This window comes from Ochotona curzoniae, unplaced genomic scaffold (assembly GCF_017591425.1).
Source record: "Ochotona curzoniae isolate NIBS_2020 unplaced genomic scaffold, NIBS_Ocur_1.0 scaffold_2587, whole genome shotgun sequence".
NCBI classification, from domain to species: Eukaryota; Metazoa; Chordata; class Mammalia; order Lagomorpha; family Ochotonidae; genus Ochotona; species Ochotona curzoniae.
Window position 1 is genome coordinate 7,000,367 of NW_024467096.1, and position 25,984 is coordinate 7,026,350.

At 36.7% G+C, this 25,984-nt stretch overlaps 1 protein-coding gene across 1 annotated transcript in view; it reads left to right on the forward strand.

The window, feature by feature from the left end:
* The window catches only part of ACAP2 (ArfGAP with coiled-coil, ankyrin repeat and PH domains 2), a 138,409-nt gene that overhangs the window by 80,597 nt on the left and 31,828 nt on the right, over positions 1 to 25,984 (forward strand). Inside the window, exons 8-11 of the mRNA XM_041003114.1 lie at positions 2,516 to 2,611; positions 10,858 to 10,932; positions 15,805 to 15,917; positions 24,350 to 24,401. Coding sequence (XP_040859048.1) covers positions 2,516 to 2,611; positions 10,858 to 10,932; positions 15,805 to 15,917; positions 24,350 to 24,401 — 336 coding nt within the window. The remainder of the gene's footprint in view (positions 1 to 2,515; positions 2,612 to 10,857; positions 10,933 to 15,804; positions 15,918 to 24,349; positions 24,402 to 25,984) is intronic.

Consider the following 25,984-nt stretch of genomic DNA (forward strand, 5'->3'; position numbering starts at 1 on the left):
TCACTTTTATTGGAAACTCAGATATACAGAGAAGAGAAAGACAGAAAGTTCTTTTGTTCACTGATTTACTCCCCAAGCAGCTGCAAAGGCTGTACCTGAACTGATCTGAAGCCAGGAGCCAGGAGCTTCTTCTGGGTCTCTGCAGGTGCTGAGTCTCAAGGCCTTGGGACATCCTCAGCTGTTTTCCCAGGCCACAAGCAAGCAGCTGGTTGGGAAGCAGGGCCACCAGGGTTAGAACTTTTGCCCATATGGGATCCTGACATGTGCAGGGCGAGGACTTTTAGGCACTAGGCTACTGTGCCGGGCCCTGTATTTCCTATTTTTAAAGAGATAGCATTTTTCCTTTCATTTTTCAGATTGACAGTAAAGTGTGTTAAACACAGAACATTGGAAAAGGTACAGAAAAAAGCATTTTTAAATCTACTGCAAGAGAACAACCACGGTTACTAACTTGCTCTGTGTTTGTCTTTTTTTCTCTTTTCCGTGTCTGTTGTGTAGGTGAATGTGCATGACTGTATATGTCTTTTTAAATTGTTTAAAGTTTTTAAAAAAAAGCTTTCATTTATTCAATAGGCAGAGTTATAGAGTGGGACACACTCCCAGATCTCCCATCTGTTGGTTCACTCCCTAAAAGCCTGCAGCACCCATGGCTGTTAGACCAGGCTGAAGCCAGGAAGCAGGCGCTCTGTCTGGGTCTCTTACATGGTTGGCAGGCGCACTGCTTTCCCAGGTGCGTTGCCAGCAACCTGGGTAAGAAGTGGAGCAGCTAGGACTCTCACAGGCAAACCTGGTTGGGATGTCAACATTACCACATGCCACAGGACAATGACAGCTCGCTGATTTTTTTTTTAAAGACAGCTGCTGTTTATAAGTATGTTTTTCATTAGCACATTGCTAAGTCCTAAGTATTTCTCATTTAAGGATGGCTTTTCTGTCCAGGTAGAATTCTACCACATGAACACACTTTTCCGTAAAGAAGCAGGTAGTAAATATGGTAGATTTTGTGGACTGTGTTACCTGTGTGTGTCTACTCTGCCCTGTGATGAAAAAGCAGCCAAAGCAAAATGCAAATAAATAGCAGTAGCTCTGTTTCAGTCAGACTGGTTTGAATGACCTAGAAATCTGGGCATCATAAAATTTTGTATGTCTTCTTTTCTTGCATTGCAAATTTCATGTGTTTTCTTTAACCATTTGAAAATGTAAAAACATTTCTTAACTCACTGGTTATCCAAAAGTAGATAATGGGGCTGGATGTAGTTTGCAGGTTTTAATTTGCTCACCTTAACATATTACCTCTACTCAATAATGAATATTTTGGTAGATTTCGTATTTTTTTGTCTCGCTCAATTTTGCCCATAAAAATGAATTTACATTTTTTCCATATATATTTTTGATCATTTGTGTACCCCTTTGTTTCTATTTTTGTTGAAGTATTCATATTTTTTGTAGAATTTAAGATCTCTTACATATTAGGACTGTAACTTTGTCACATTTTTCTTAGTTTATAATCTCTTTTATTATGCTTACTATATGTTTTGATGTATGGGCATATTTTGTGTAAAGCCCTAGCCTTAACACTACTCTTTTAAAACCATAATTTAGCAGTTTTTCATTATATCCAGAAAATGGTACACTCGTTGTGTCTTTGTCATCTAAACAAGAATAATTTATTTTTGTGATTTTTTTTTTTTTGCTGTTTTTTACACTGGTTTTTCTATTAGGGAAAAAAAGGGTCCTGTTAAGTATTTTATGACAAATTTTGGATTTCAGAGAATCCAACAGATGCTTCTTCTTGCTAGAAATAATACAGATATTTACAAAATTCTTCATGTATTTTTACTTCTAGTTATATAATGTACCTTATAAAAGCTTTACTAATATGAATAAGGGTAATTTTTCTTTTACACATAGATGAAATATAGGAAAAGCCAGAAAGCAGTCCCAAGCTGTTAATACTAGCTTGGGATTTGTTGGATGTAAACAGAGAAACTAATGTGCTTACAAAGTCTGTTGAGTCACTTTATTTTGTTGTCTTAAGAATGAAGCTTGTGCTTAGTAATCTAATAGATTGTAAGGGACCTGTGACTATCTGATTTTGAGGATTTTATCTTTTTCTTGCCATTTTATTTTTATGTGTAATTTAATGTTGCCAGTGATTTGTACGAGCTCATAAATATTTTTTTAAATATACTTAGGAAGATAGTAAAACCACTGAAAATTTGCATATTTGAATCGCAGCATCCGATCATCTACAGATGGTCGAAAGAACTAAAATTTTGGACTTTATTAGAATTTTTAATTACAAGAAAAGTTTTTCTAAATTAAATTAAAAAATTTTATTTGCAAATATTTCTGAGTTTCTTGTTCAAGAAAAATATCTCAGTCTGATCAATTAAGTTTAATACTTTGGGCTTTGGTGAAATAATTTTTAAGTATTAAATAGGATTAGAATTTTAAAAATTTGCATATTTATCTTAGAATGGATTTTAAAATAGTAATCTTTTCCCCTTATTAGATGTTATCCTTTATGTATGCCCATTTGGCGTTCTTTCACCAAGGATATGATTTATTTAGTGAACTTGGACCCTACATGAAAGATCTTGGCGCACAGGTAATGTTGGGCTGTTTCTTGATTCTGTATTACAATTACATCAGTAATTTGTATTTTCCTTAAAAAAACTATTTAGCATGTTTCATTTACTTAGTGGAGCATTTTAGATGCTATAGAAGATTTATATGTGGGTTAACTGTATAACAAAAAAAATGAAATTAAAAGTAAAAAATAACCATGTGTTAAATGTTGTGTCTAAAGGTACTGGAAAGGAGAATTTAAAATTGAAATGGCTGTTTTATGACATGAATAGCTATATTTAAATTTCTTACATTTGGTTAAATGAGTTACTATCCTAATTTTCTTTTCATTTGTGCTATAGTTCTTATGTTTAAAACAGTTCTGTTTTTGTCATTTGAATAATGAAATTTTAGAATTTTAAGATTTTATAAAGCTCCTGGGAACTTTTTAATTTCGCAAATTTGCCAAACTGTGTGTTTGTGTAAGAGGTACATGTAACGATGCTATATGTATATTTAGAAATTTAATTATGCTCAAGTAATTTTTCATTTCTGACTTAAACTTTCTGTGAGATCTGTCCTGGGGATATGTTTTAATGGATTAATGAGGTTTTTTCGGTTTCATACTGCTAATTTTTACATGACTTGTTTCCAAGATGGTTCAGTTTATTTTCTGAGCATAGTAAGTTAGGGATGAAAAATAGATTAAGAGAATGAAAAAAAAAGTAAAGAGCGAAATAGGAATTGCATTTTTCACTGACCAACATGTATATGTGAGATATGCATATGTGTGTTGAAGTGGAGCTGGGGAAGTTTGAGGTGTAAGGAATATGCTATGAGTTATACATATTCTGTTTTCTACTTCTGTAGAACTTACTATTTTGGAAGAAACCCACAGGTTACAAGACTTAAATCTCTTTGCTAACTGTTCTATTTGTTTGGATGTGATAGAAAACTAAGAACATTATTATGTTCACAAGGGTCACTTTAGTCACTTTATAAAGAAAGTCGTGGTATGATTTTCACTTTATTAGAAAGTACCTAGACTAATGAACATCTTTTGATTCTGCTTCATGGTCCAAAGTGGTTAATGAAGCAGCAGCCATCACAAAGAGATTTTGGCTAAAAGGAAGAAGGAAGGGAAAGAGACATACTCCCTGCCTCTGGCAGCAGTTCATGCACATGTCACTTTCTGTGTATACCCCAATGGCCAGTGCTCATCACAAGCTGAAACCTGTCAAATATAGTCTAAATGCCTGTTAGGTTTGGGACCTGGTAGATTTTGTTGTTGTTATTGTTAAAGAACAAAAAAGGAAATAGGTAATGAGGACAGCTCCCCCCCCCCTTTGTTGTTGAATAGCAGAGCAAGTCTGGGTATTGCTGGAACATATGAACAGGACATCAAAGCCAGACTTGGAATAAAGAAAGACTTCCTGGATTCTAGGCATTTCTACATTCTGCTCAAACATTAGATCATAAAACTATGAGTTGAAGTACAGTTGACAAGTTGAAATGATTATGTATTTTTAAAATTTATTAATTTTAGTTTGCATTTTCTCTCCATATTTGAAATGTTTTCAGGTCCTTGAAAATCACTATTGTGCCCAGTGGGTAATATGACCTGATTTGAGACAGTGGTTTTTTTTGATGATCTTTACATAGTTGATTAGGGCTTAAAGGGTCAAGGGCTGCAGGAATGTGGGTAAGACCATTGTTTACACTTTCTCTTTTTCCCTCCCTGTATCTGGGGGAAGGGGAGAAACAAAGGGAGAAGACACACCCACCTTCCCAACCATCCCAGCGTCCGATGTGGGGCATGCTCCAAGGGCACTGCTCAAATGGTTTCAATGGTTCAACTGTTCTGAATTGCTGTCAGTCTCACCATTCCAAGCACAATGATATCTCTTCAGAATCCACTGGCTGACATAGTCCACTTTAGCATCTTCCACTTGCCCAGATATTCACTGCCAACATGTGGCTGGGGTAGTTGATCGATTTGTTCTGTCCTCCATCCTCTGTTTTCGTACCAGGTGTCCTCTGCAGGCTCCAGTATACTACCATATCCTCCATGTGCACCTGAATGTGCTGTCCACTGCTCCGTCTGAGCCACTGAGGAGGCTCAGCTTTGGCACATGCACTCCACAGTCAGACCATGGAACCTGCAATTCTCTTTGTGGTTGGGGTTCTGTGTCCAGCAGTTTGATTGAGGGGATCCCCAAAGAAACTGTCTGAAGTGATCCCAGACCAAATTCTCGGGTGTGCTTGCCAGTACAGGGTCCAGCACAGTCTGTCGCCACAGTCAGCTTATGCATATGCAATTGCTGGGTCTCTTCTGCCTGCAGCCATGTCTTCTACATAAACCAATGGTGTTGCCCATCCCAATCCTACCCACCATGCACTTGGCCATATGAAACAGTGGGAGCTACAGCCTCGTTGCGGCGATTCCCAATAACCCTTACCTGACCTGTCCCCTGCCCTGGTTCTCGTGCTTGCCAGTATGTACAGCAGACTGGTGTAGTCTGTCCCATATCCCATTCAGCTCTCATACATGTCAATATGGGCACTGAAGCCTAGTTCAACCCAACCAGTCCCACTATCTAGCCCACACACCTGCTGACTGGTGCCACTCTGAATAGCCCTGCCCGTCCCAGTCCTGGTTCTCATGCTCACCATAAGGAGTGGCAACCCAGGAGGGAGGTGAGATTTTTTTTTAAGTAATTTACTGAAGAAATAATGGCATCTGAAACTGGAGTCATGGCTGTAGAGGAGAGGGATATGCATTAAAAATAGGTTTAGATGGACATGATTGGTTCAAGTGTAAATAAGGATATAAGAAAGACCAATGAAATGGACCATTGGAATCAGCAGGCAATAATTATTTCTAATTGGAACCAAAATAATTGACTTTGAAACAGGTTTTTCAAAATCATAGAACTATTTGTTGAAATTATAAATGCCTCAGACACCATACCCAAAGATGATGATTTTATCGAGTCAAGATCCACTAGTATTGCATTAACGGAGAAGCTGACTTGTGATGAGGATCTAAGAAGGATGAATTTTTAAGGGATGGCTAGGTTAGAAGATCTAGATTAGGACCAAGGTGAGAGAGGAGGCAGAGCTAGAAGTAGTATCACAGGACAAAGGAAGATTATCTTGAAGAGGAAGGAGTGGTATCAATATCAAATATTGGAGAAGAAGGTCAAGTAAATGGTAGGACTTAGAAATATCTGTTGTTACTAGCAGCAATAAGGTTATTTATTATAGCTGTGTGAAATGTTGTTGGGGACCCAAGTGGCAGAAGCTGAATTATGATAGGTGATGAATTTGAAGTAGGCAGGTGTAGAACATGGTTATGTTAAGAAATGTTTATTTGTTTACCTTTTCAAACTTCTGTTTCTCTTTGGAAAGACAGTTCCATCTACTAAATGCCTGCAGCAGCTGAGACTAGGTCAGGCTAAAACCGGGTTTCTCAGTACGCAACCCAGGTCTCCCGTGTGAGTGTAAAGACTCCAGAGTGCCTGAGCCATCACCTGTTGCCTCCTAGGGCGGGCATCAGCAGGCACCTAGAAGCGAGGACAGAGCTGGGATTCCAGCCCAGGAACTCTGATAGAGGATGCTAACTTCCCAAGCAACCTATTAACCACTGTGAGCATAACGTTTTAAAGATGTTGTGTTATAAAGGGGAAAGAGAGGGCTAGAAAAGGTGGCAATTGGGGAGGAATATGGGTTGGAGGCTCAATTTAAGGTAGTATGATTTGCGTAGATTCAGAAGTAGATGGGAATTGGGTTGACTAAAGAGGGAGAAGTGAAAAGGAGAGAGAGAAATGATGACCTCTGAGGTGGTTGGAGTGGAAAGAATTTGGAACACAGAGGGATTGGGAGCACTTAGCTAGGTAGAGGAGTTAATAAAATTCGTAATTTCCCACATTGACACATACAGTGGACAAGCCTTCAAGAACCATGGTTAGTAGTGGTTATTCCAACTCATGCTTAAGAAACTTTTGAGGACATATATTTTCTTTTTTATTATTATTATTAATTACATTGTATCATGTGACACAGTTTTATAGGTACTGGGATTCCTCCCACCTCTCCCCTAACCCTCCCCCCATAGTAGATTCCTCCACCTTGTTGCATAACCACAGTTCAAGTTCAGTTGAGATTCCTTCATTGCAAGCTTATACCAAGCAGAGTCCAGCATCTTATTGTCCAGATAAGTTCAAAGGCTTCTTGGGGAGACCTTCTCTGGTCCCCGTTCAGCTGGTGGTTGCAATTGCTGGGTTGATTCGGTCTTGAACCTCGACTTCGACTGGAATCAAAGGGTGTTGTAGTCCGTCCTGGTTCTGCTCGTCACGTACTCGGCCATGACACCAACCACTGGGAGCTGCAGCCTAGTGGGAGCGATCCCAGTAACCCCCACCTGGCCCGCCCCTGCCCTGATTTGCCAGCATGTGTAGCAGCCTAGTTCAGTCTGCCCATATCCCATTGGGCTCTCGTAAATATCGAAGGGTGTTGGAGCTTAGTTCCATCCAACCAGCTCAACTGTACAGCCCTCACAGATGTTGTTGAGTGCCTCTCTGTCTTGCCAACCCAGCCCCTGTCCTAGTTGTTATTATGCCCTCCGATGGGAGTGTTGACCCAAGAGCGGGGTCACTCTCACTCTCAGTTGTGCTCTCTCCCGGTGGCCCTGTGGTTGGACTTGACAGTAATGGCCCCCTAGTGCCAGCTTCTGCTACAGCTAAGCCTCGACGACTCTCATCTCTTCCTGTTTTGTTAACACTAGTAGCAATAGTCCGCCCATCCTGGCTCTTCCCTGATCTGGTCCATATGAGGCACACAGGTGCTGCAGCCCTACCTAGTCTGGTCCCAGCTCATGCTCTCCAGCGGGAGTAGCTATCCAGCATGGGAACCAGCCCTTATTCCCCTGTCAGCTCTGCTCCTCCTTCCTGATTCTCACGTGTGTTGCTTGGGTGCTGCGGTTTCATCTGGCACAGGCAGCCTCACCTTGTTATTGAGTGTTGTATCCTGCTTTTGTCACGACCGAACCTGGCTCGACCCACACTCTGCTCTGGCGTTCAGATTTGCCAGTGGATGACGGGAACTGACTCAGCCTGGTCCGCCCCCAACCCATGCCAAATGTATGCCAATGGTGTGCTTTTTGCGGGCTGTTTCCTTCCGTGCTTCTTGTGCTTATTTGAAGGATCCATGTCCTGTCAGAGGAGTTGCTCAGACTCCTCCCTCAGAACCCCTCCTGGTGTCAGGTTTCACGCATACCAGTGGGTGGGTGGGCCAGCACCACTCAGTTCATCCTAGCAGGAGTAATGGCTTTTTTTTTTTTTTTTTTTTTTTTACTGGCCTTCAACCCATTCTGGTTCTTGCTGCTGGATGTTTCATTCCAGTTACGGCTCATCCATACCCACATATAGCACATACATGGCTCAGTTGGGATTGAAACCCAGCCTAGTCCGTCCCACATCTATCCTGGTCCTCCACAACAGCAGAAGGTGTTACAGCCTGACCCGGCCCAGTGCGCCAAGTCACAATCCACACTTGTACCAAGGGAGGCTACAACTGTGTCCCGACCAGAACGCAGCCCCATTCCTGCATGTGTACCCCTTGGTGGGAACCTTCACCTAGCCAGGGTCTCCCCCCAGCTCCCCATCCGGGCCTGATCACAGCCAGTGCTAAGCGTGCCAGTGGTCGCTCTGGCTCAGCTCAGCACAGCCCGTCGCCTGATGCAATCCCTGCCTTAGACACTGTGGCTAAGTTCCTTGGTCTCACCCAGCTTAGACTGTCACCATCCCCTCTCCTAAGTCTCCCAGTGGGGTTAGAATTTCCACAGGGTGTGGCCCACACACCCCCCCATACACTCCACCCCAGATTTAGTTCTCGAGTGCTAGATAATGTCATGGCCCTGCCCACTGTGATCCCTCTGCTGATCCATCATCATGGCAGGTAATGGGGACATCCTGCTGGGCATGCCCAGAGTCTGAGCTTTTGAATGGACTGGTATTCTGTGCTCAGCATTATTACGTAATTACGGGTTCTTCAGAGGAAGATTTACTGTCATTGGGAATCTTTAGTGTTGATTCACTGCTCCAAAGCACTGTGGGTTCAGCATGCAGCTACCTAAGCAGCACATCAGAGAACCAAAATCCCAGAACTTCCCTGCCGGGCTGCCAGCAGGCAGAGCCTGGTGCCAAATGGCGCACTGGCCACTTGGGAGTGGCTCACCACGTGCACGTGGTGGCCGGCTCCTATGAAGTAGGCATGAGGCAACCGACTGTCTGGCCCAGAGGTTTCCGGAGGATAAGATCTTCGGATTCCAAGATCTGCCCCCTCCCATTCCTCACCCCAGCTGCAGCCTAAGCGAGCAGTAGGTGGAGTCAGACTTACTTAATAAAGCTCGGAGTCCCCCCTCCCCCACCCCAGAGGTCCACTCCTGGAGCTTTGGAGGACATATATTTTCACAACACAACATGTGCCAACAGTATCTATTAAATCAATGTTACATGTCACTAAGTGTGTGTGTGTTTAAAGTAGAGTAGTATAGTTGCTATTTATATCAGGTATATCATAGTAACAATAGTGGATTTTTGGTTACTACTCAGTAGTATTAAGATTCTATAACCAGAATTATTCTTAAAAAATTTGTGATTGAGTTTGAATAAAGGATCAAAGAGTTTTTCTAAGAACCTGTTTACTCAGTGCAGTTTTTAAAAGGTTTCACTTAAAAAATCGTTGTCTCCATATGCCTGTACCTCTTTGTATTTTTACTACTTTTCGTCAAGTATGTATTAATCAGAGGTGATGGGGATCCATTTAGAAATACATCCCAACCTGGAGGGTGAGACCCATGTAATTATAATCCAGTTGTTATTCTGATGTTTAAGAAACCAGCAATTCTCAACATATATTCCTGAAAATCAAGTATTTATCTTGTAATAAAAAGAAAACCTGTCTTTTTGATGAAGCAAGAGAGAAGCAGATTTATGAAGTCATTGGTGATTGAACTTTTCAAAATGAACTTTAAAATTGATAATTTTGAGGGCTGGTATTGTGGCACATGGGTTAAGTTGCTGCCTGTGATGCCAACAGCATCCCATGTTGAAGTGCTGGTTCGAGTCCTGACTGCTCTGTTTCCCACTCCTGCCTTGGGAAGGTGGCAGATGATGGCCTGAGTGTTCGGGCCCATGTACCTGATGTGGGAGACCAGGATGGAGTTCCAGACTCCTGGCATAGCCATACCAGTCCTGGTCATTTTGACCATTTGGGGAGTGAATCAGTGGGTGGCAGATCTTTCTCTCTCCTTATTTCTCTCTCCCCAACTCTTTCTCCCTGTCTGTGTCTTTGACTCTGCCTTTCAAATAAATCAATTGTAAAGAATATTAGTCATTGTATATTTTGGTATTATGAATGATTCATGATTTCTGATTGTGAAACTTTTTCTTTTACCTGATGAATTATTTTTCTTCCCTTTAGATTGGATTATAACATTAGGAAAACGAGTTAAGAAAATGAAGCACCTTGAGTGATCAGAAATATCAGTTACAGTGGCTTTTGTGAAAGCTTGTTGCACTAGTTCAGCTGTCCTAGTTTTGCTATTGGATACTTATTTCAGAGTGAGGTAAAGTGAAGGAGAGAGCACTCCTATTCACTATTCACTTTTGAGATGCTCACAAGGCCTGCTTGCTGGTGCTGATCAGGGAGCCAGGCCTTCAATCCAACTTTTCCTCCTATTGCCTCTCAGAGTACCCATGAACAGGAAGCTGGAATTGGGAGCACAGCTTTGCCTTGAGCCCAGGATTCTGTTCTAAAATATGGGCCTGTGTTAGCTAGGCCAAATGCCTGCCACTCTTTACTCTTTTGGGAAATAGAAAATCTAGGTGTCTCATTATAACTTTGATTGTAAGTAGTATCTCCTTGTAACTTTGATTGTTATTAGTAAAAGTACCTGAGTGTGTAAACAGGTAACTTAAGCTGCTGTTGTTTTCCTTATTTAAGTACTGAACAGCTATCATTGAAAAAGTGTCCATCACAAGGCCTCCTGCCACATGTTCTTGGCACTATGACTGTTCTTGGAAACAAGGAGGATTTGATACAGCAAAAACATGAAACGCGTACTTAAGTGTTTTGTTGGATACCATTTTCAGTAAACTTAAATTGAATGACTTACTGTTATGTTTATCTAGGAAATTACTGGGTTATGGTTTTGAAAAATAATCATACCTTTTTTCTCTGAGTTGAAATTTTACAATTTGTTCTTCCCCCTGCCTTTTATAGTTGGATCGATTGGTTGTGGATGCAGCAAAGGAAAAAAGAGAGATGGAACAAAAACATTCTACCATTCAACAAAAGGTACCTGAGGGGAAAAATTGCAAGAGATTAATTCCAATTTGAATAATTGACTATTAGTTTAAGCTAAGTACCATTTTGTCAAGTCTTTTAAGTTGTAATAATTAAATCATGTAGGTAGATTTTGTTTTTGTGAAAATTAAAGAAAATTTTAAATATTAAGTATTATTATCTTTCTGATGAAAAGCAGTACTTTTGAACCAGTGTATAAAAACCTTAATTTCCTATAATCTTCACTGAATTAAAAGTGGTCCTTATTTTAGAATTTATAATGTTATTCATTGTTTCATTTAGGAGATTACCAGCCCCCAAAGAACTGTCTAAATGAGACACAAGATCATAGTATCAATATCTGTGTTTGATATTACGGACTTTCTAGGTGCGATCACTCTAAGGTGACAGTTCTCCATCATTGCCCCTTTCTTGGCGTGTATCCTGTGAAGTTTTAGCTCAACTAATTTTTGAAAAAAAATGTTATAAAAATGAAAACTTAAATTAATTTGTTCATGTTTAAAGAGTTGAGTGTTCTATTCCTTATACTTACTAATATTTTAATTTATATGATCGACAGTATTTTTTGTATAATGAAAGAGCTGAAGACTGAATGGAGTAATATAAGTGTGAGAATGAGATGTCTTAGATGTCTTTCAGCAGTGCTTTCAGTATTGAGCAGTTAAATCAGCTTTTCTTACAATTGATTTAGACTTTAAAGTACCATATGGAGATGGGTGTGGCAGAAGAGGTTAAATCTCCACTTGATACTTTCTCATTCTGTATCGGAATATTGGGTTAAGTCTGGCTTCTTTGCTTTTGGCTGATGCATACTGGGAGGCAGCATCTGATGGCCTGATTACTTAGGCCCCTGCCATCCAAGTGGAAGCTTTTTGGCTTTGGCTATTGTCCCACCCAGTTTCAGCTATTGTAGCCATTTGGGGGTGAACCAGTGGATGTAAGATCTCTTGTTCCCTCTCTGTTACTCTCCTTTTTGAATAACTAGCTAGATAAATAAATCTTTAAAATATATATAGCAAACTAGATCTGATATGGAAAATCTTAGTGGAAAAAATGAAATCCCAATTAATAGTAACAATAAAAAATTAAATCAATGGTAGATTTATAACGGCTTAAATAGAATTGATATAAAGATACAAGCCAACTTACCCAGTGTAGTAGACTGCTAAGCCACCTGTGGCACCAGCATCCCATACAAGAGCTGGTTGGTGTCTCAGCTGCTCTGCTTCTCATCCAACTCCCTGCTTATAGCCTGGAAAGGCAGGAGAGGACGGCTCAAGTCCTTGGGTCCCTGCACCAATGTGGGAGACCCACAGGGAGTTCCTAGCTTCTGGCTTTAGATTGGCTCAGCCCTGGCCATTGTGGGCTGTCTGATGGAAGATCTTTCTCTGTAACTCTACCTTTCGAACAATAGTAATAATAATAATAATAATAATGATGATAGAATGTTAAAAATTATAGAATGTCCTTCTTTTGTTGTTACTTTAAGATTTATTTATTTATTTATTTGAAAGACAGAGTGACAGAGAGATCGTATATATGCTGCCTGACTCCCTAAATGGCTACAACAGGCAGGGCCGGCCAAGTCAAAGCCAGGAACCAGGAATTTCATGTAGGTCTCCCATGTGGGTGGAGATACCCAAATATCTTGGCTATCTTCCACTGCTTTCCCAGGCACATAACAGGAAACTGGAACCAGATAGGATGCTGGCACTAAAGGAGGTGGCTTAATGACCTGTGCTAATCAAGATTAATCATTTTTAATGAGAGATCATATTGATACAACTATGAGTATTTGCTTAGGTTATGTTGTTTAATGAATATTACACATGTTTAATATTTTTTCTATTTTATACACTTCTCATTGTTGTATTAAAGACCTCAAACTGGTCAGTTATTAAATCTAAGATTAAATCTAATTGATTTTAAGCCACACTGAATGATTTATTAAAATAGTTTTTATTTATATAGCTATGTTTTATTGTTATTTAAATGATTTTTTTGAAAGAAAATAATGCTAATTTTGCTCATTATGAATACTTACCTTTTTTCTACCACTTAATGCTGACACAAGGCTGCATTACAGGTAAAAGAAATTTAGTCAAATATAAATTAAGAGAAAAGCATATCTATGTGTTTATTTAGTTTTTCTAAAAATTGGAATTGGTCAGTTGAAGAAACAGCAATGCTGTGAACATTCAAATATATTCCTTTCAGATAATGTCTGTCTGTATGTAGTCAATGTGTAGCCGTCAGTAAAGCTGTTACATCAGAGAGTATATGAATGTATGTAATGTGAGGTAGAAATCCAATTTCCTTTTATTTTTCTATTGGAAAATAGTTGATATGGCCAGTTATTAAGATTTTTTTTTGTACTGCTCTGTGGTGAAGGCTGTCATATTTTCTTATGTGTGAGCCTTGTTTTAGGCCCTCCTGTCTGTTCCATTGGTATTTGTCTTAATTGTGCCAATATTATGGTATCTTAATTGTTTCTTAGCTTTGCAGTAGTTCTTGATATTTAAGAAAGCAAAATTTCCTCCTCTTATTAAAAAACAAATTGCCTAATTATCCACTTTTGTAAATTTCTACAACAGTTTTTAAGACTGAAAAACGTTTGGGATTTTGACTGGGATTACATTAGGTCTGTGGGATTAACGTGAAGGAGACTAAATGTCTTAATTAATATCTATGAGGTTGCTGTATTCACCGTTGATTTACATTCTCTTTAATGATACAAAGTTTTATGATTTTCTTATGCATCTTTTGTTAGATTTGTTAGACACACTGACAATGTCACTGTACATTTTATCTATTAAGAATTTGCATTTTCACTGTTACCTTGAGTTATATTAGGGTAAAGTTAGTTTTCTGTATGGTTTTGCAGTTCATAACAATCCTTAACTCTTTTGTAATATTGCTTTATCTCTGAACTCCTGTGACTGTTCTGTGTACAGTATCTGATCATCCACACATGATGATAGTTTGCTTCTCCCTTTCTCATTTGTATTTCGTCTTACTGATTAGGTAAGAACTTTATCCTGTCTCGAAGGGAAGTGACAACTGTGGTTTTTCTTAATCTTGCTTGAAATTTCAAAGGGAAAGCTTATGTTAGGTTCTATTCACTGACCACCCTTTGTTTGATCTTTATACCTCGAGTTCCACACCAAAAATCAAGTACTGTTGATACAGAAATGTCTTTTAGGGAGTAGCTGGTTTTCTTTCTCGGTCTACCTCTCTTGCTTTTAATTCTGCTTAATATTTTGCCTTTGAGTATTCCATCTTATTTTGTCAGGTCACCAGTACGTTTATTTTTTAAGAAACACACACACACACACATGCGCAGACAAATTTAATGGCTTACTCCCCAAATAACCACAATAGCAGGAGTTGGACTGATCAGAATCCTGGAACTGGGAGCTTCTTCTTGATCTCACATGTGGGTGCAGAGGTTCGAAGACACAGCCAGCCTCGGCTACTTTTCCCAGCTATAAGCTGGATCAGAAATGCAGTGGGACACAACCGGGTGCCTATATGCGATGCCAGAACTGCAGGCTGCAGGCAGAGGCTTAGCTTGCTGTGTATACTGTGGTACCAGCCCCATGGTCACCAGTGCATTTAAAGGAACTGTAACATTAGGCTTTTTATTTCACATGATTTGAGACCATTATGAACTATATCACATTTTAAATACTATAAGGTGCTGTTATTAATATTGGGGGATTAGTTTATCCTAAAAAATATAGTTGGAAATTAGAGACTTTCTTGCATTGCCCTGTATTTTCAAGAAAGTCTTAACATTTTAAGTGACTAGTCAAGGTTATTCAAAACTTATAAATCACTAAAAGATTACTGAAGTCAGTTACTTCTTGTTCAAAGTATAGTAGACACCTAGATTTTGAAGACCTTTAGTTTTACTCTTCCTCCCTTCCTTGGCAGCATCCTCATATCTCAGTAGGAAGTTGTCTGTGTTCTCTGTGTTTCAAGGCAGGTAGTCCTCTTTGTTTTAACTGTTTGTCCAGGATAACTTTCAAAAGGTCCGAAACCGACTTTCAGAACCGAATGGAAATTTGCTGATAGCAAGTCTTGCAGTATTGTTCAGAATACCTTGATAGTTCGTTAGGAAATAGTTTAAACATTGAATTTCTGATTTCCAGGTTTCGTAAGTCCTTGTAGGAAAATTGAAACTTGAATGGCACTCAGATGAATATTTGGTTAAAATGATACAAGACCATGAATGATTCTGTAGTCCTAATAATAGAAAGTGAGCCCAACATGCCCACCTCAAACTGTGTACTAACATCTTTCTCCTTTGTAATGCTAAATTTTATTTTGTAAAAAAGAAAGCTGCTGCAGATCCTTTGTCTTTTTACTGACATTCTCAATGTCGTTATTACTCCTGTAAGATTGAAAAACTAACATAACATACTAATATATTTAGTATATAGTAGATTTAAATAATCCTAATGAACTATATCCATTGTTTATTTAAAAATGAACACATGTCACAGCAAAATATTGGAATAAAATGAAAGAGTTTAGGTGTTCCCTTCATTTGTTTGTATACATATCGTTTTGTGCCTTTGGTTAGAATGTATGTAATTTTTATTGCTTTATTTTCTTTTTTTACAGTGTGTTTTTTATAATCATCTGTGTTCTTATGTAAGCATTATGATTGCTTAATAGACTGTTGAATGGAAATTTGTTGATATGTATTATTGATTCTCTTTACTTCGTTAGGAATACTGTTTTCATAACTGTCTTAATACATAACCTTTCTTACTTCTAAGTTCTTTTATGGAGTAAATTTGTAGTCTAAGATACTTAGGTAAATCATAAAAGCTTTTTTATCTATTACTTGTCTAGGATTTCTCCAGTGATGATTCTAAGTTAGAGTACAACGTAGATGCTGCAAACGGCATTGTAATGGAAGGATATCTGTTCAAGCGGGCCAGCAATGCCTTCAAAACTTGGAACAGGTAATATATTTTGTGATTTTCCCATACTTGCAATTTTCTGACTTTACCATGATTTGGCAATGCTTGTCTTCATTTTCTTAAATTCTGTTAATTCCATAGTACACTCCCAGACTTGGTCTGTAGAAGAAAATACACTCTGAGGAGCAGGTGAAACAATGGAAAACATCTATTTTGAATTCTAAAATTTAACCATGAGCATTGTATTAAGTATAGTTTGAATATGAATTACCTCTGGTAATTGCTATAAAATAGATATAAGTGCAAATTATATATTGAATACAGTAGATCAGAAAGATAAGTGAACTGTTTTCACTTTTTTTACTTTTGACTTCTCCTTTATCTGATTTTTATGTACGTTTGTACTCAGTGTTTGCCTATGACTTATTTAGGTAAATAAGCAATAACTTAATTAACCAAGAGTTTCAAGGAATTGAATTTTCTTTCATATGTATGGCAGCTGGTGACCTTTATTTTAATTTTGAGAACTACTCAAAATTTTGAAAATTTCTAAAATTAATTTTTATAAAATACAAGCCAGGAAATGTTAAAAGCATCAATGTATGAATGCATTATGGTATTTTCTCCAGTATTAATACAATAAGATAAAATAATTTCAGATGTTACAGCATTAGAAAGATTTATAGTTTCAGGATCATCCTGAATACAGTGATTAATCTTTTTTTCAGTATATTTTCTTTTTATATAAAAAAAGACATGTTTTATAATTTATGATGCAATACTTGAGCTCTGGATTAACTGATTGATTGTTATGGGCTTATTATTTGAACAGAATTTAAATTTACTTAATCACAGAGAAGGTTTTTTTTTTTAACTAAATGGACATTAGAAAAAGAAATTAAAATTTCCTAGTAAGTTTAAATTGAACTTCTTGGAAAGTTTAATTTAATTCGTATTTTTGTTCATTTAAATGAAAACATCTAATGCTTTACTATGATAGGTTCATGGTTCATTGTTTTGATCTCTCAGAGTTAAGTTACATAATGAAAACACTGAAAATAGAAGTGTCTCATTGGATGTTTCCTTATTTGAACTTGCCAGAGATGTTTGAGTGTTACATCATCTGTGTTATTCACAGTAAGATTTATTTACTTGAGATTGAAAATAAAGTGGAAAAAATAATGATTATATTCGAAAGTTTGCCTTTTCAAGTTGTGGAGAATTTTAAAAATGATACATGAATATGGGAAGACTAGTTAAAGTGATCTGGTTAGTAATAAAATTTCTAACTCCTATAAAATTAAAACAAAAACAGTAGAATACATTTTCTAGGCTCTAAAAATGAAGAGATTTTTAAAGTGTTTCCTGTCGATTTTCTTTAACCAGAGTAGGAAATTAACAAAAATACATTTTGTGAATCTTTATCATTAATAAAGATTACTTAACCAGTATGGCTTAATGATATAATGTTATAATTGAATTTTAACCTTCAGATTTCACAACAGCCTACTTAAAGTTTTTACAATGAAGTCATGGAAATACTCCTTTATGTTAAGAAGAAAAGAAATGAACTTCTACTGATAAATGATCTCAGACTTCAAAATGAAGCACAGTAAATATTAGTGGAAAATTACAGTGCTACTTTGGCACTAGGAGACAATTTTGATTTAAGCATGAACCTTTTTTTAATTTGTTTTATGAATTCTGTTAATTGGCAGATATTTAAATACACCTTAAATCACACATTGAACCATTACATTCTTTTTTTTTTTTTTAAGATTTATTTATTTTTATTGGAAAGGCAGATATACAGAGTGGAGGAAAGACAGGAAGATCTTCCATCCGATGATTCACCCCCATGCGACCGCAACAGCCGGTATAGCGCTGATCCGAAGCCAGGAGCCCAGAGCCTCTTCTGGGTCTCCCATGTGGGTAAAGGGTCCCAATGTTCTGGACCGTTCTAGACTGCTTTCCCAGGCCACAAGCAGGGAGCTGGATGGGAAGTGGAGCTGCCGGGATTAGGACTGGTGCCCATAGGGAATCCCGGTGCATTCAGGGTGAGGACTTTAGCTGCTAGGCCACGCCGCCCGGCCCCAGAGAAAAATCTTGTGTCAGCTGACTCACTCTCCAAGTGGCCACAATGGCTAGAGCGAAGCCAATCTGAACTCAGGAGCCCAGAGGCTCTTCCAGGTCTCCCACGCAGGTGTAGAGTCCCAAGGCCTTGGGCCATTCTCAACTGCTTTCCCAGGTCACAAGCAGGGAGCTGGATGGGAAGTGGAGCTGCCAGGATTAGAACCGGCGCCCGTATGGGATCCTGGTGCGTTCAAGGCGAGGACTTTAGCCGCTAGGCCATGGCGCCGGGCCCCATTAAATTCTTAATTATAAACGTATTAACTGTCACTTGCAAGGTAAAAAAGGCATTACCTTGGACGTTAAGCTGCTTTTTAGAAGGAACATCCTGTATCTGTAATAAGATGACAGTTATTGGTTAGAATCTTAAATTATAGTTCAGTGCTCCAATTTTCAGTAAAGAAAGGGTGCTTTAGAGAGATGATGGCACCAAGAAAGTTGGACAAACGGCTTTTGAAAATAATTCAGGTTTGACACTTGTTACGGAAATTCCAAATAATCTGTTTTGATAGAGTGGATTATAACTTCTGCTATTGGAAAAAATACATCTTCGTTATTTGTAAAAACCTTTATAATATTTTTACTTTACTAGAAAAAAATTAAGGATTGTAAATTGATTTCATTTTGACATCCTTTTAAAGAATGATGCAAATGTTAACAAAAATAGACTTACAACATATGAAAATAAAATCTTGCATAAAAACAAAAGTCACAATTTCTGTGAGAAAGAATCATTGCATAAAAACAGAAGTCACAAACTTGGGAAAAAAGCATCAAATATTTTCTAGGTAACCAACTATATATGAGAAGATGTATTCTTAAATATTATTTAGAATTTTCTTTCTCATTTTTTTCCTTTTTTAAAAAGGTTTATTTTTATTGGAAAGTCAGAAATACAGAGAGGAGCAGAGATAGAGAAGAAGATCTTTCGTCCACTCCGGAGACTCTTCTAGGTCTCCCACGCAGGTGCAGGGTCCCAAGGCTTTGGGCCCTCCTTGACTGCTTTCCCAGGTCACAAGCAGGCAGCTGGATGGAAGCAGGGCAGGAGGACTAGAACCGGCGCCCATATGACATCCCAATGTTTTCAAGGCTAGGACTTTAGCTGCTAGGCTACCATGCCGGGCCCTTCTTTTTTGTTTTAATGTTACAAGTGAGGGTTATTAAAGCTCTAAAGTTAATAAAATGTAATCATCCCTACTTCTCTAATTGGTTCTCTATCCAGTTTAATTAAGTACGTTCTACTTGCCTCTGAGTAAATGACTGTGATATTTGTGCCATCACTTAAAGAAAAATTCGGAGATCTAGCCATTTAAAATTGAAGATTTTCTGCCCACTGTCTATTTTAGGTTGCTTATTAATTAGTTTTAGGAAATTTTTGTTGTAGTTACTGTGGTCACCATAAGGTACCAATTGTATAGATGATTGTCATTGTCTGCAATTATGTGAAATTATGGGCATATATAACATTGTAAAAATAAACTTTTTAATAGGACTTCCTTCCTGAGGATAATGTGTGACTAGGAATTTCAGAACGGTTTAAAAATATTACCCCATGCTTCATAGATTGTGTCTTGGAAGAGTTATTCCATAATTTAAAATTGACAAGATAAATGTTTTGTGTAAAATGATTCAAGTAGCATAAGGTCGAGCTTTGGACAAAAATATTTGGGAAAAACTATTTTTATACTGAATATGTATAGACTTCTTTTTCTTGTTTTAGTTTTGTAATGTAACAATTATTTGCGAAGCATTTATGTTGTGTTAGGTATTTTGTATATTCTGGAACTGATTTAAAGTTAATGGGAGGATATGTGTAGATTGTAGGCAATGATTATACCGTATCATTGAGTGCACTTGTGAGGTTCCAGAACCAGTGCCCACAGTCTGGCTGTATCTTCTGAGGACACAGGCAAGGACTGCCACAAAAAATCTTCTTGTCAGGTCATGCTCTCCATTAGACAGCTTTGTTTCAGGCTCAAAAAACTGGATTCCATTGTATGAAATTATATATAAAATAAATATACATTTATGTATATAAATGCAACATACATTTGTTTTTCATGATAAAGTAAAAAAAAGTGAATGAACAAGGCATTCTAAAAATTGATATGTTTCTTAATAACTAGAAGAAACTAATAAAGAAGCTGAATACCTTTCTATGCCTGGGCTGTTGCATAGAAAATAATTAAAAGCATAGGATATGTTAACATGATTTTAAAAGCAAAGTGCTTTTAGTATAGTTATGTGTTCTTTTTATTGACTTTTTGTTTTGAAATAAGAGTATATACAGATTCAAGATGTATAGCATTAGAATTGCTGCTATCATTTGATAGGATTGAGCAGGTGAGAGAAAGGATTATTTGACTAATGGATTATGATCCCTGAAGTTCTTAATTAATGTTCCCACTTAAGAAAAGTTTCCATTTGTCTTAGGCCTATGTAGATTCCTACTTTGATTATTTTCCTTAATTTTTAGGAGGAGCTTTATAAGACAAGGTGAAGATTATCTATGTTTTGTAGCCTTGACCAAAAAAGCAGAAAAAAATAGCTGAGCTATGTCTGCATGTGCTAAGTCTTACCGGAACTATAAAATAGTACTTGAAGAAAGTTTTTGAATAATTCTGAAATATTAATGTTAAATCTTCCTAAAAATAGGATTTCATTGTATGAAATTATATATAAAATAAATATAGATTATATATGCAACATACATTTGACTTTTTTTAGGTTATGAGCTTAAGCTTGTTCCTTTAATTCTTGCTTTATTTTCGTATCATGCTAGTCTTTTGCTTATTTTGCACATTTGCATTTTCTTTCTTTTACCACCTTCCCTTATGTTTTAATCCTGCCCCATTTTTTCACATGACAGGAAAAAGCCCGATCATATCAGGTACCAAATGGCTTCCTTCCTTCCCTTCATGCTCATCTTACTTCAGTATCCCTTTTGGCACGAGAAAGCTGATAATTAACCTGCATTTCAGTGGGATTACTTGCAATGGATAAAATCTCTTTGTGCTTTACATTGGAAAGACAGAGTAAATGTTTTACATGAGGATTGAAATTGCACTTTTGAATTACTGATCTCCTCAATTTATCTTTGTTGTAAAAGGACATTTGATGCGTTTATAACTGCCATAGTAAAATACACACTGAGGGCTGTCAATACCTTTATGTCTTTTTCTCAGAAATGGGTTAGTAAACAAAAAAAGCTGAGTAGTAATTAGTTCATTCATTAACAACAACATTAATTAATATTGAAAAATATATGGTCAGTTCCTAAGTTTTCTTTGGCTTATTATTTTTGCCTCTGTAAAAGCATTAATTGAATTTGAAATAAAGAGCATCACAGATGTTCAGGCTTTTAATATTATCAACTATTTACGTGTTTAGCACCTTGTTATATATGAATGTATGTATGAAACCATAATCTGAGTTTTACTAACAAATCTGCCGATTTAAAAGTCTGACTTTGATTCATGTTCTTAACTTTAAGAACAGTTTGGGACTAATGATCAATATGGTAAGAAATATCTGCTACATATATTTATATACATACATATATAGGTATATATGTTTTTATTTTCCATTTTTTCTGGATGGTCTCAGGTGTTGAAATTTAGTAATTAATTGTGCATTTAATATTTTGGTTTATTATGTTTATTCAGTTATTTCTGAGATGACTAGAAAGTGGTATCTATTTTTCATAATGAAGCAAGGTATTTTCATCTTATAGAAACTGTCTTTGTGTTGAGTTTCTGATTTGTGTAGGGTATAGTGTAGCATTTTAGTATAATGCTGTCTAAAGTTTGTGTCTTTGGATCTAATAGCATTTGAATACATTCAAGTTAGAAGTATCAAGTGCTTAAAATATTAGACACATTTTCTGTATTTACAGGACATAAGCTCTTTCTAAGTCTCATTTATTTTCTTCTCTTAGAATTGTTAGTATTATGGATATTTTATAGCAGCAATTAAAACTTTGATTGTATTTTGCTTACCTGGTTAATGTTTTGGCCAATGTTAGTTGAATATTTTTAACTCTTAAAAAAAAAACATATTTAGAGAGGGAGAGAGTCAGAGTTCTTTCCCATCTGTTGGTTTACACCCCAAATGCCCACAACAGGGCTAGGCTTAGCCAAAACCAGGAGCCAGAAGCTCCATCTGGCTCTCACCCACATCCATGGCAGCTAGCTCTCACTACTGCTGCCTCCCATTGTGCAGCAGAGCATGAAGCTGGAATCAGTAATGTCGTGGGAACTTGAACCCAGGCACTTCAGTCTGCACCATGAATGTCCTTAATTTTTGGTAACAGTGGAGGTGAGATAGTGTCATTAAGACATGCACATCTTAGGAATTGTATGTTTTTCTGCCTGGGATTTGTTATATGACTGTTTCCTTTAGAGATAGCAAGTTAAGTTTGTATGTACTGTCATTTGTGAGTGTACAAAATATGACATGAGAGCATTACCCAGAAGCAATCTAGATGAAGGGGGATTAGGTTTCAGCAGTTTGTATGATACACGAAGATAACAATCATGGGCCTGCATTGAGGTGTAGCCCATGAAGCCTCTGCCTGCAGTGCTGATATCCTATAAGGTCACTGGTTGAATTCCTGGCTGCTTCAGTTCTAATCAGCTCCCTGCTAGTGGCCTGGGAAGAATGATGAAAGATGACCCAAATACTTGGGCCTCTCAGGTGGGAGTTCTGGATGCAGCTCCTGACTGTGTGGCCTGGCTCGAGCTCTGGCCTTTGCATCCAGTTGAGAAATGACCAGTTAGCTTATGGAAGACCTCTCTCTCTCTCTCTTTCAAATCAATAAAGTTATTGTAAAAGGATAATAGAGTGAATGGCCTGTGACAAAAACCTAAGTTTTTGTCTTGTATTTTGTTACTATTTTTAGAGGATATTATCCTGAAATGGAGCAGGTAAAAAAATATTTTTTAAAAACTCAGAAGCATGAAAAGTTTGCATGATTATATGAATCTTTTCCATTGCTCAATGAAATTCTGTAGTTTTCATCAAGCTAAAGATTATGATTACTGTTATATAAATTGTATGAAATTTTATTAATATAGTTCCATCATACTTTAAATGATTAAAAAAATTTTTAATCTGTCAGAGATTGTTTCCATTGCATGTCATCCCATGTAGCAGGGTTGCACCATTTTGTTTGTGTGTAGGTATTTCTTTTAACATTTCTAACCAACTATTCCCAAAGAAACCCAGATGTTCTTCCTTTTCTAGCTTGCCTGTTGATTTGTATTTAGTGAAAGGGTGCCTCCTGTTGTCTACATGTTCATTTAACAGTCTGTCTATTTTAATGGTAAAGGTGATACCTTTGTAAATTGCAAGCAAGAAAACCTAACAGTCTGTTTAGTAAGTCTTAAAAATTGGATGTCTTCTAATAATTTTCTTAGCTTTGGAGAAATAAATGAATTTTAAAAAGAAAAATTCTAAATGTATCCAAGTATAATTTCTAGTGCCTTGTATTAGTATCAATGAAAAGGTAGAATTTCTATCCACTGTAGATTAATAACTAATGTTTATAATAGCGGTCATCTTACATAAAACTAATTTTTAAATAATGACTCAACAATTATGTTACCTTTCATGCTTGATGAGAAGTTTTGCTTTCTCTTACGAATGGCTTTTGGCTGTGATTTTATTTTATAAGTCTTGAGGTCTTTTGTTGTTTCAATAAATTAGAATTAGTGCTTTTCCATTTAGAGAAGATTGCCAGTAAATTGTTTGCTTAATAATTTATAGCATTGAATTTAGCAGTGTAAAAGGTTGGAATAATTTGTAATAATAACTTTACTTTTATGTACAAGTATTGGATGTGAAAATAAGCCCAAATAAATTTGATAGTATCTTATTTGGTATCAGTTACAGACTGATTAGTTTAATGTTTTGCTTAAATATTTGCCAGATTTTCTGAGGATAAGTTATTTATTTCAGTTTTTTATTATATGCAGATGAATATTTTACTTAAAACAAATTTATTTCAACTTTGTAATGAATAATAATTTGGGGGGAATATTTCAACTATTTTTGAGAAACCTCAAATAAGTATAAATTTGTACTTTAAAACAATTATTATTTGGTGTTATAAAGGATAACAGATTTTGTCAGGATATAGATTTATGATATTAAGTAATTCAAAATATTCCTGCACTGTGGTTTTAAAATGTTATAAACATCAGTTTATATAAAGCAAAGCAAAATAGTGTGCTTATAAAAACGTAATTACTGTAAACTGATTTTCAGTGCTTTTCCAAATATTTTATTTCTAATAACAGGCAAATTATGCTTATGAAAAATTGATTTGTTTTGATCTTGTTTAGACGCTGGTTTTCAATACAGAACAATCAACTGGTTTACCAGAAAAAGTTTAAGGTAAGTGTTTGTGAAAGAATTAGTAAAAACCCAGAGAATCCCTATTTCAGTTGTTTGTTTTGCTAAACATTGAAGCCCACAAATACTTGTTTGTGTAACATTGCTGTGCTTATTTTTTATTAGTTTTATGGTTGAATATATATAAGAGGATGCTAATTGATCATAAAAGTAGAATGATTTTGAATTTTGGGATGTGTATTTCTAACTTTGAGATGGATTTTTCTGTGTTCCAGGATAATTACTTTTATGCCTTTGTTCAATCCTGTGATAGGAATAACATTATGATTCTACAGTAGTACTGTTTTAAGGATGCTCTTTAGGGAATACCATCTTAGGGTATTAATTGATAAAGGTGATAATTGAAATTGATCTTAAGATGTAATCTCACACTAACTTGACCAAAAAAACCCTCTAAATTTGTTTACATTTTCTATATTTATATTCTTGGACCTATTTTTTAAAAAGGGTTATTTATTTATTTATTTGTAAGGCAGGCAGAATTACAGAGAAAGACAGAATGAGAATCAGAAAGAGAGATCTTCCATCTTCTGATTGACTCCCAAATGGCTGCAACAATGGGCTGGGCCAGGCCTTAGCTAGGAAGTAGGAAGTGACATAACTGGGATTATGTTACTTGAAACTATTAAAAAACTATAAAAAAAAGATCGCTAGTTAATTTATGATTTGCTTTTTACCTACCTAGCATTTATTGATGATATTTTATAAAGTGTAGATTTTAAATATCCAGTTTACTCTTAAGATGACACATTATGAAAAATGTCTTCATTATATTCTATGCACATTTGTTACACCCAAGTCTTTTATCCTAGGTATTTCATAGTTTTTTTAAACTCCAATAAATGTGGTTTTGAGTTTGTATTTTCATTAAGCAGTATAAAATTTTTAAAGTATTTTTCTAGATATTTTATGAAGTATTTATTTATGATATTCTTACCTTTGGGTTTTTAGAAAAATGATTATTTGAAAGCTTTGTCAATATACCTGTGTATCTATATTTAGCATAAAACCTAAGTGTTTACATTTAGACCATTTATTTTACTTATTTTTTTATAGATTTATGTTATTTTTATTGGCATGTCAGATATACAGAGAGGAGGAAAGATAGTGAGGAAGATCTTCTGTCTGTTGATTTACTCCCCAAGTGGCCACAATGGCTGGAGCTGGGCCAATCTGAAGCCAGGAGCTTGGAGTCTCCTCTGGGTGTCCCGTGTGGGTACAGGGTCCCAAAACTTCTGGCCTTCCTTGACTGCTTTCCCAGGCCACAAGCAGGGAGCAGGATGGGAAGCAGGGCTGCTGGGAGTAGAACCAGCACCTATATGGGATTTTGGCACGGGCAAGGTGAGGATTTTAGCTATTAGGCTAATGCATCACACCCTATTTTGCTTATTTTTAGAAAGTTTTATTTATTTTACTTGAAAGGCAGAGTTACAGAGTTCGCTCCCCAGATGTCCACAATGGCCATGGTTGGGCCAGTCCAAAACTAGGAGCCAGGAGCTTCTTTGTTTTCCACATGGGTGCAGGTACCCAAGGACTTGGATATTCCTTGCAGCTTTGCACAGCCC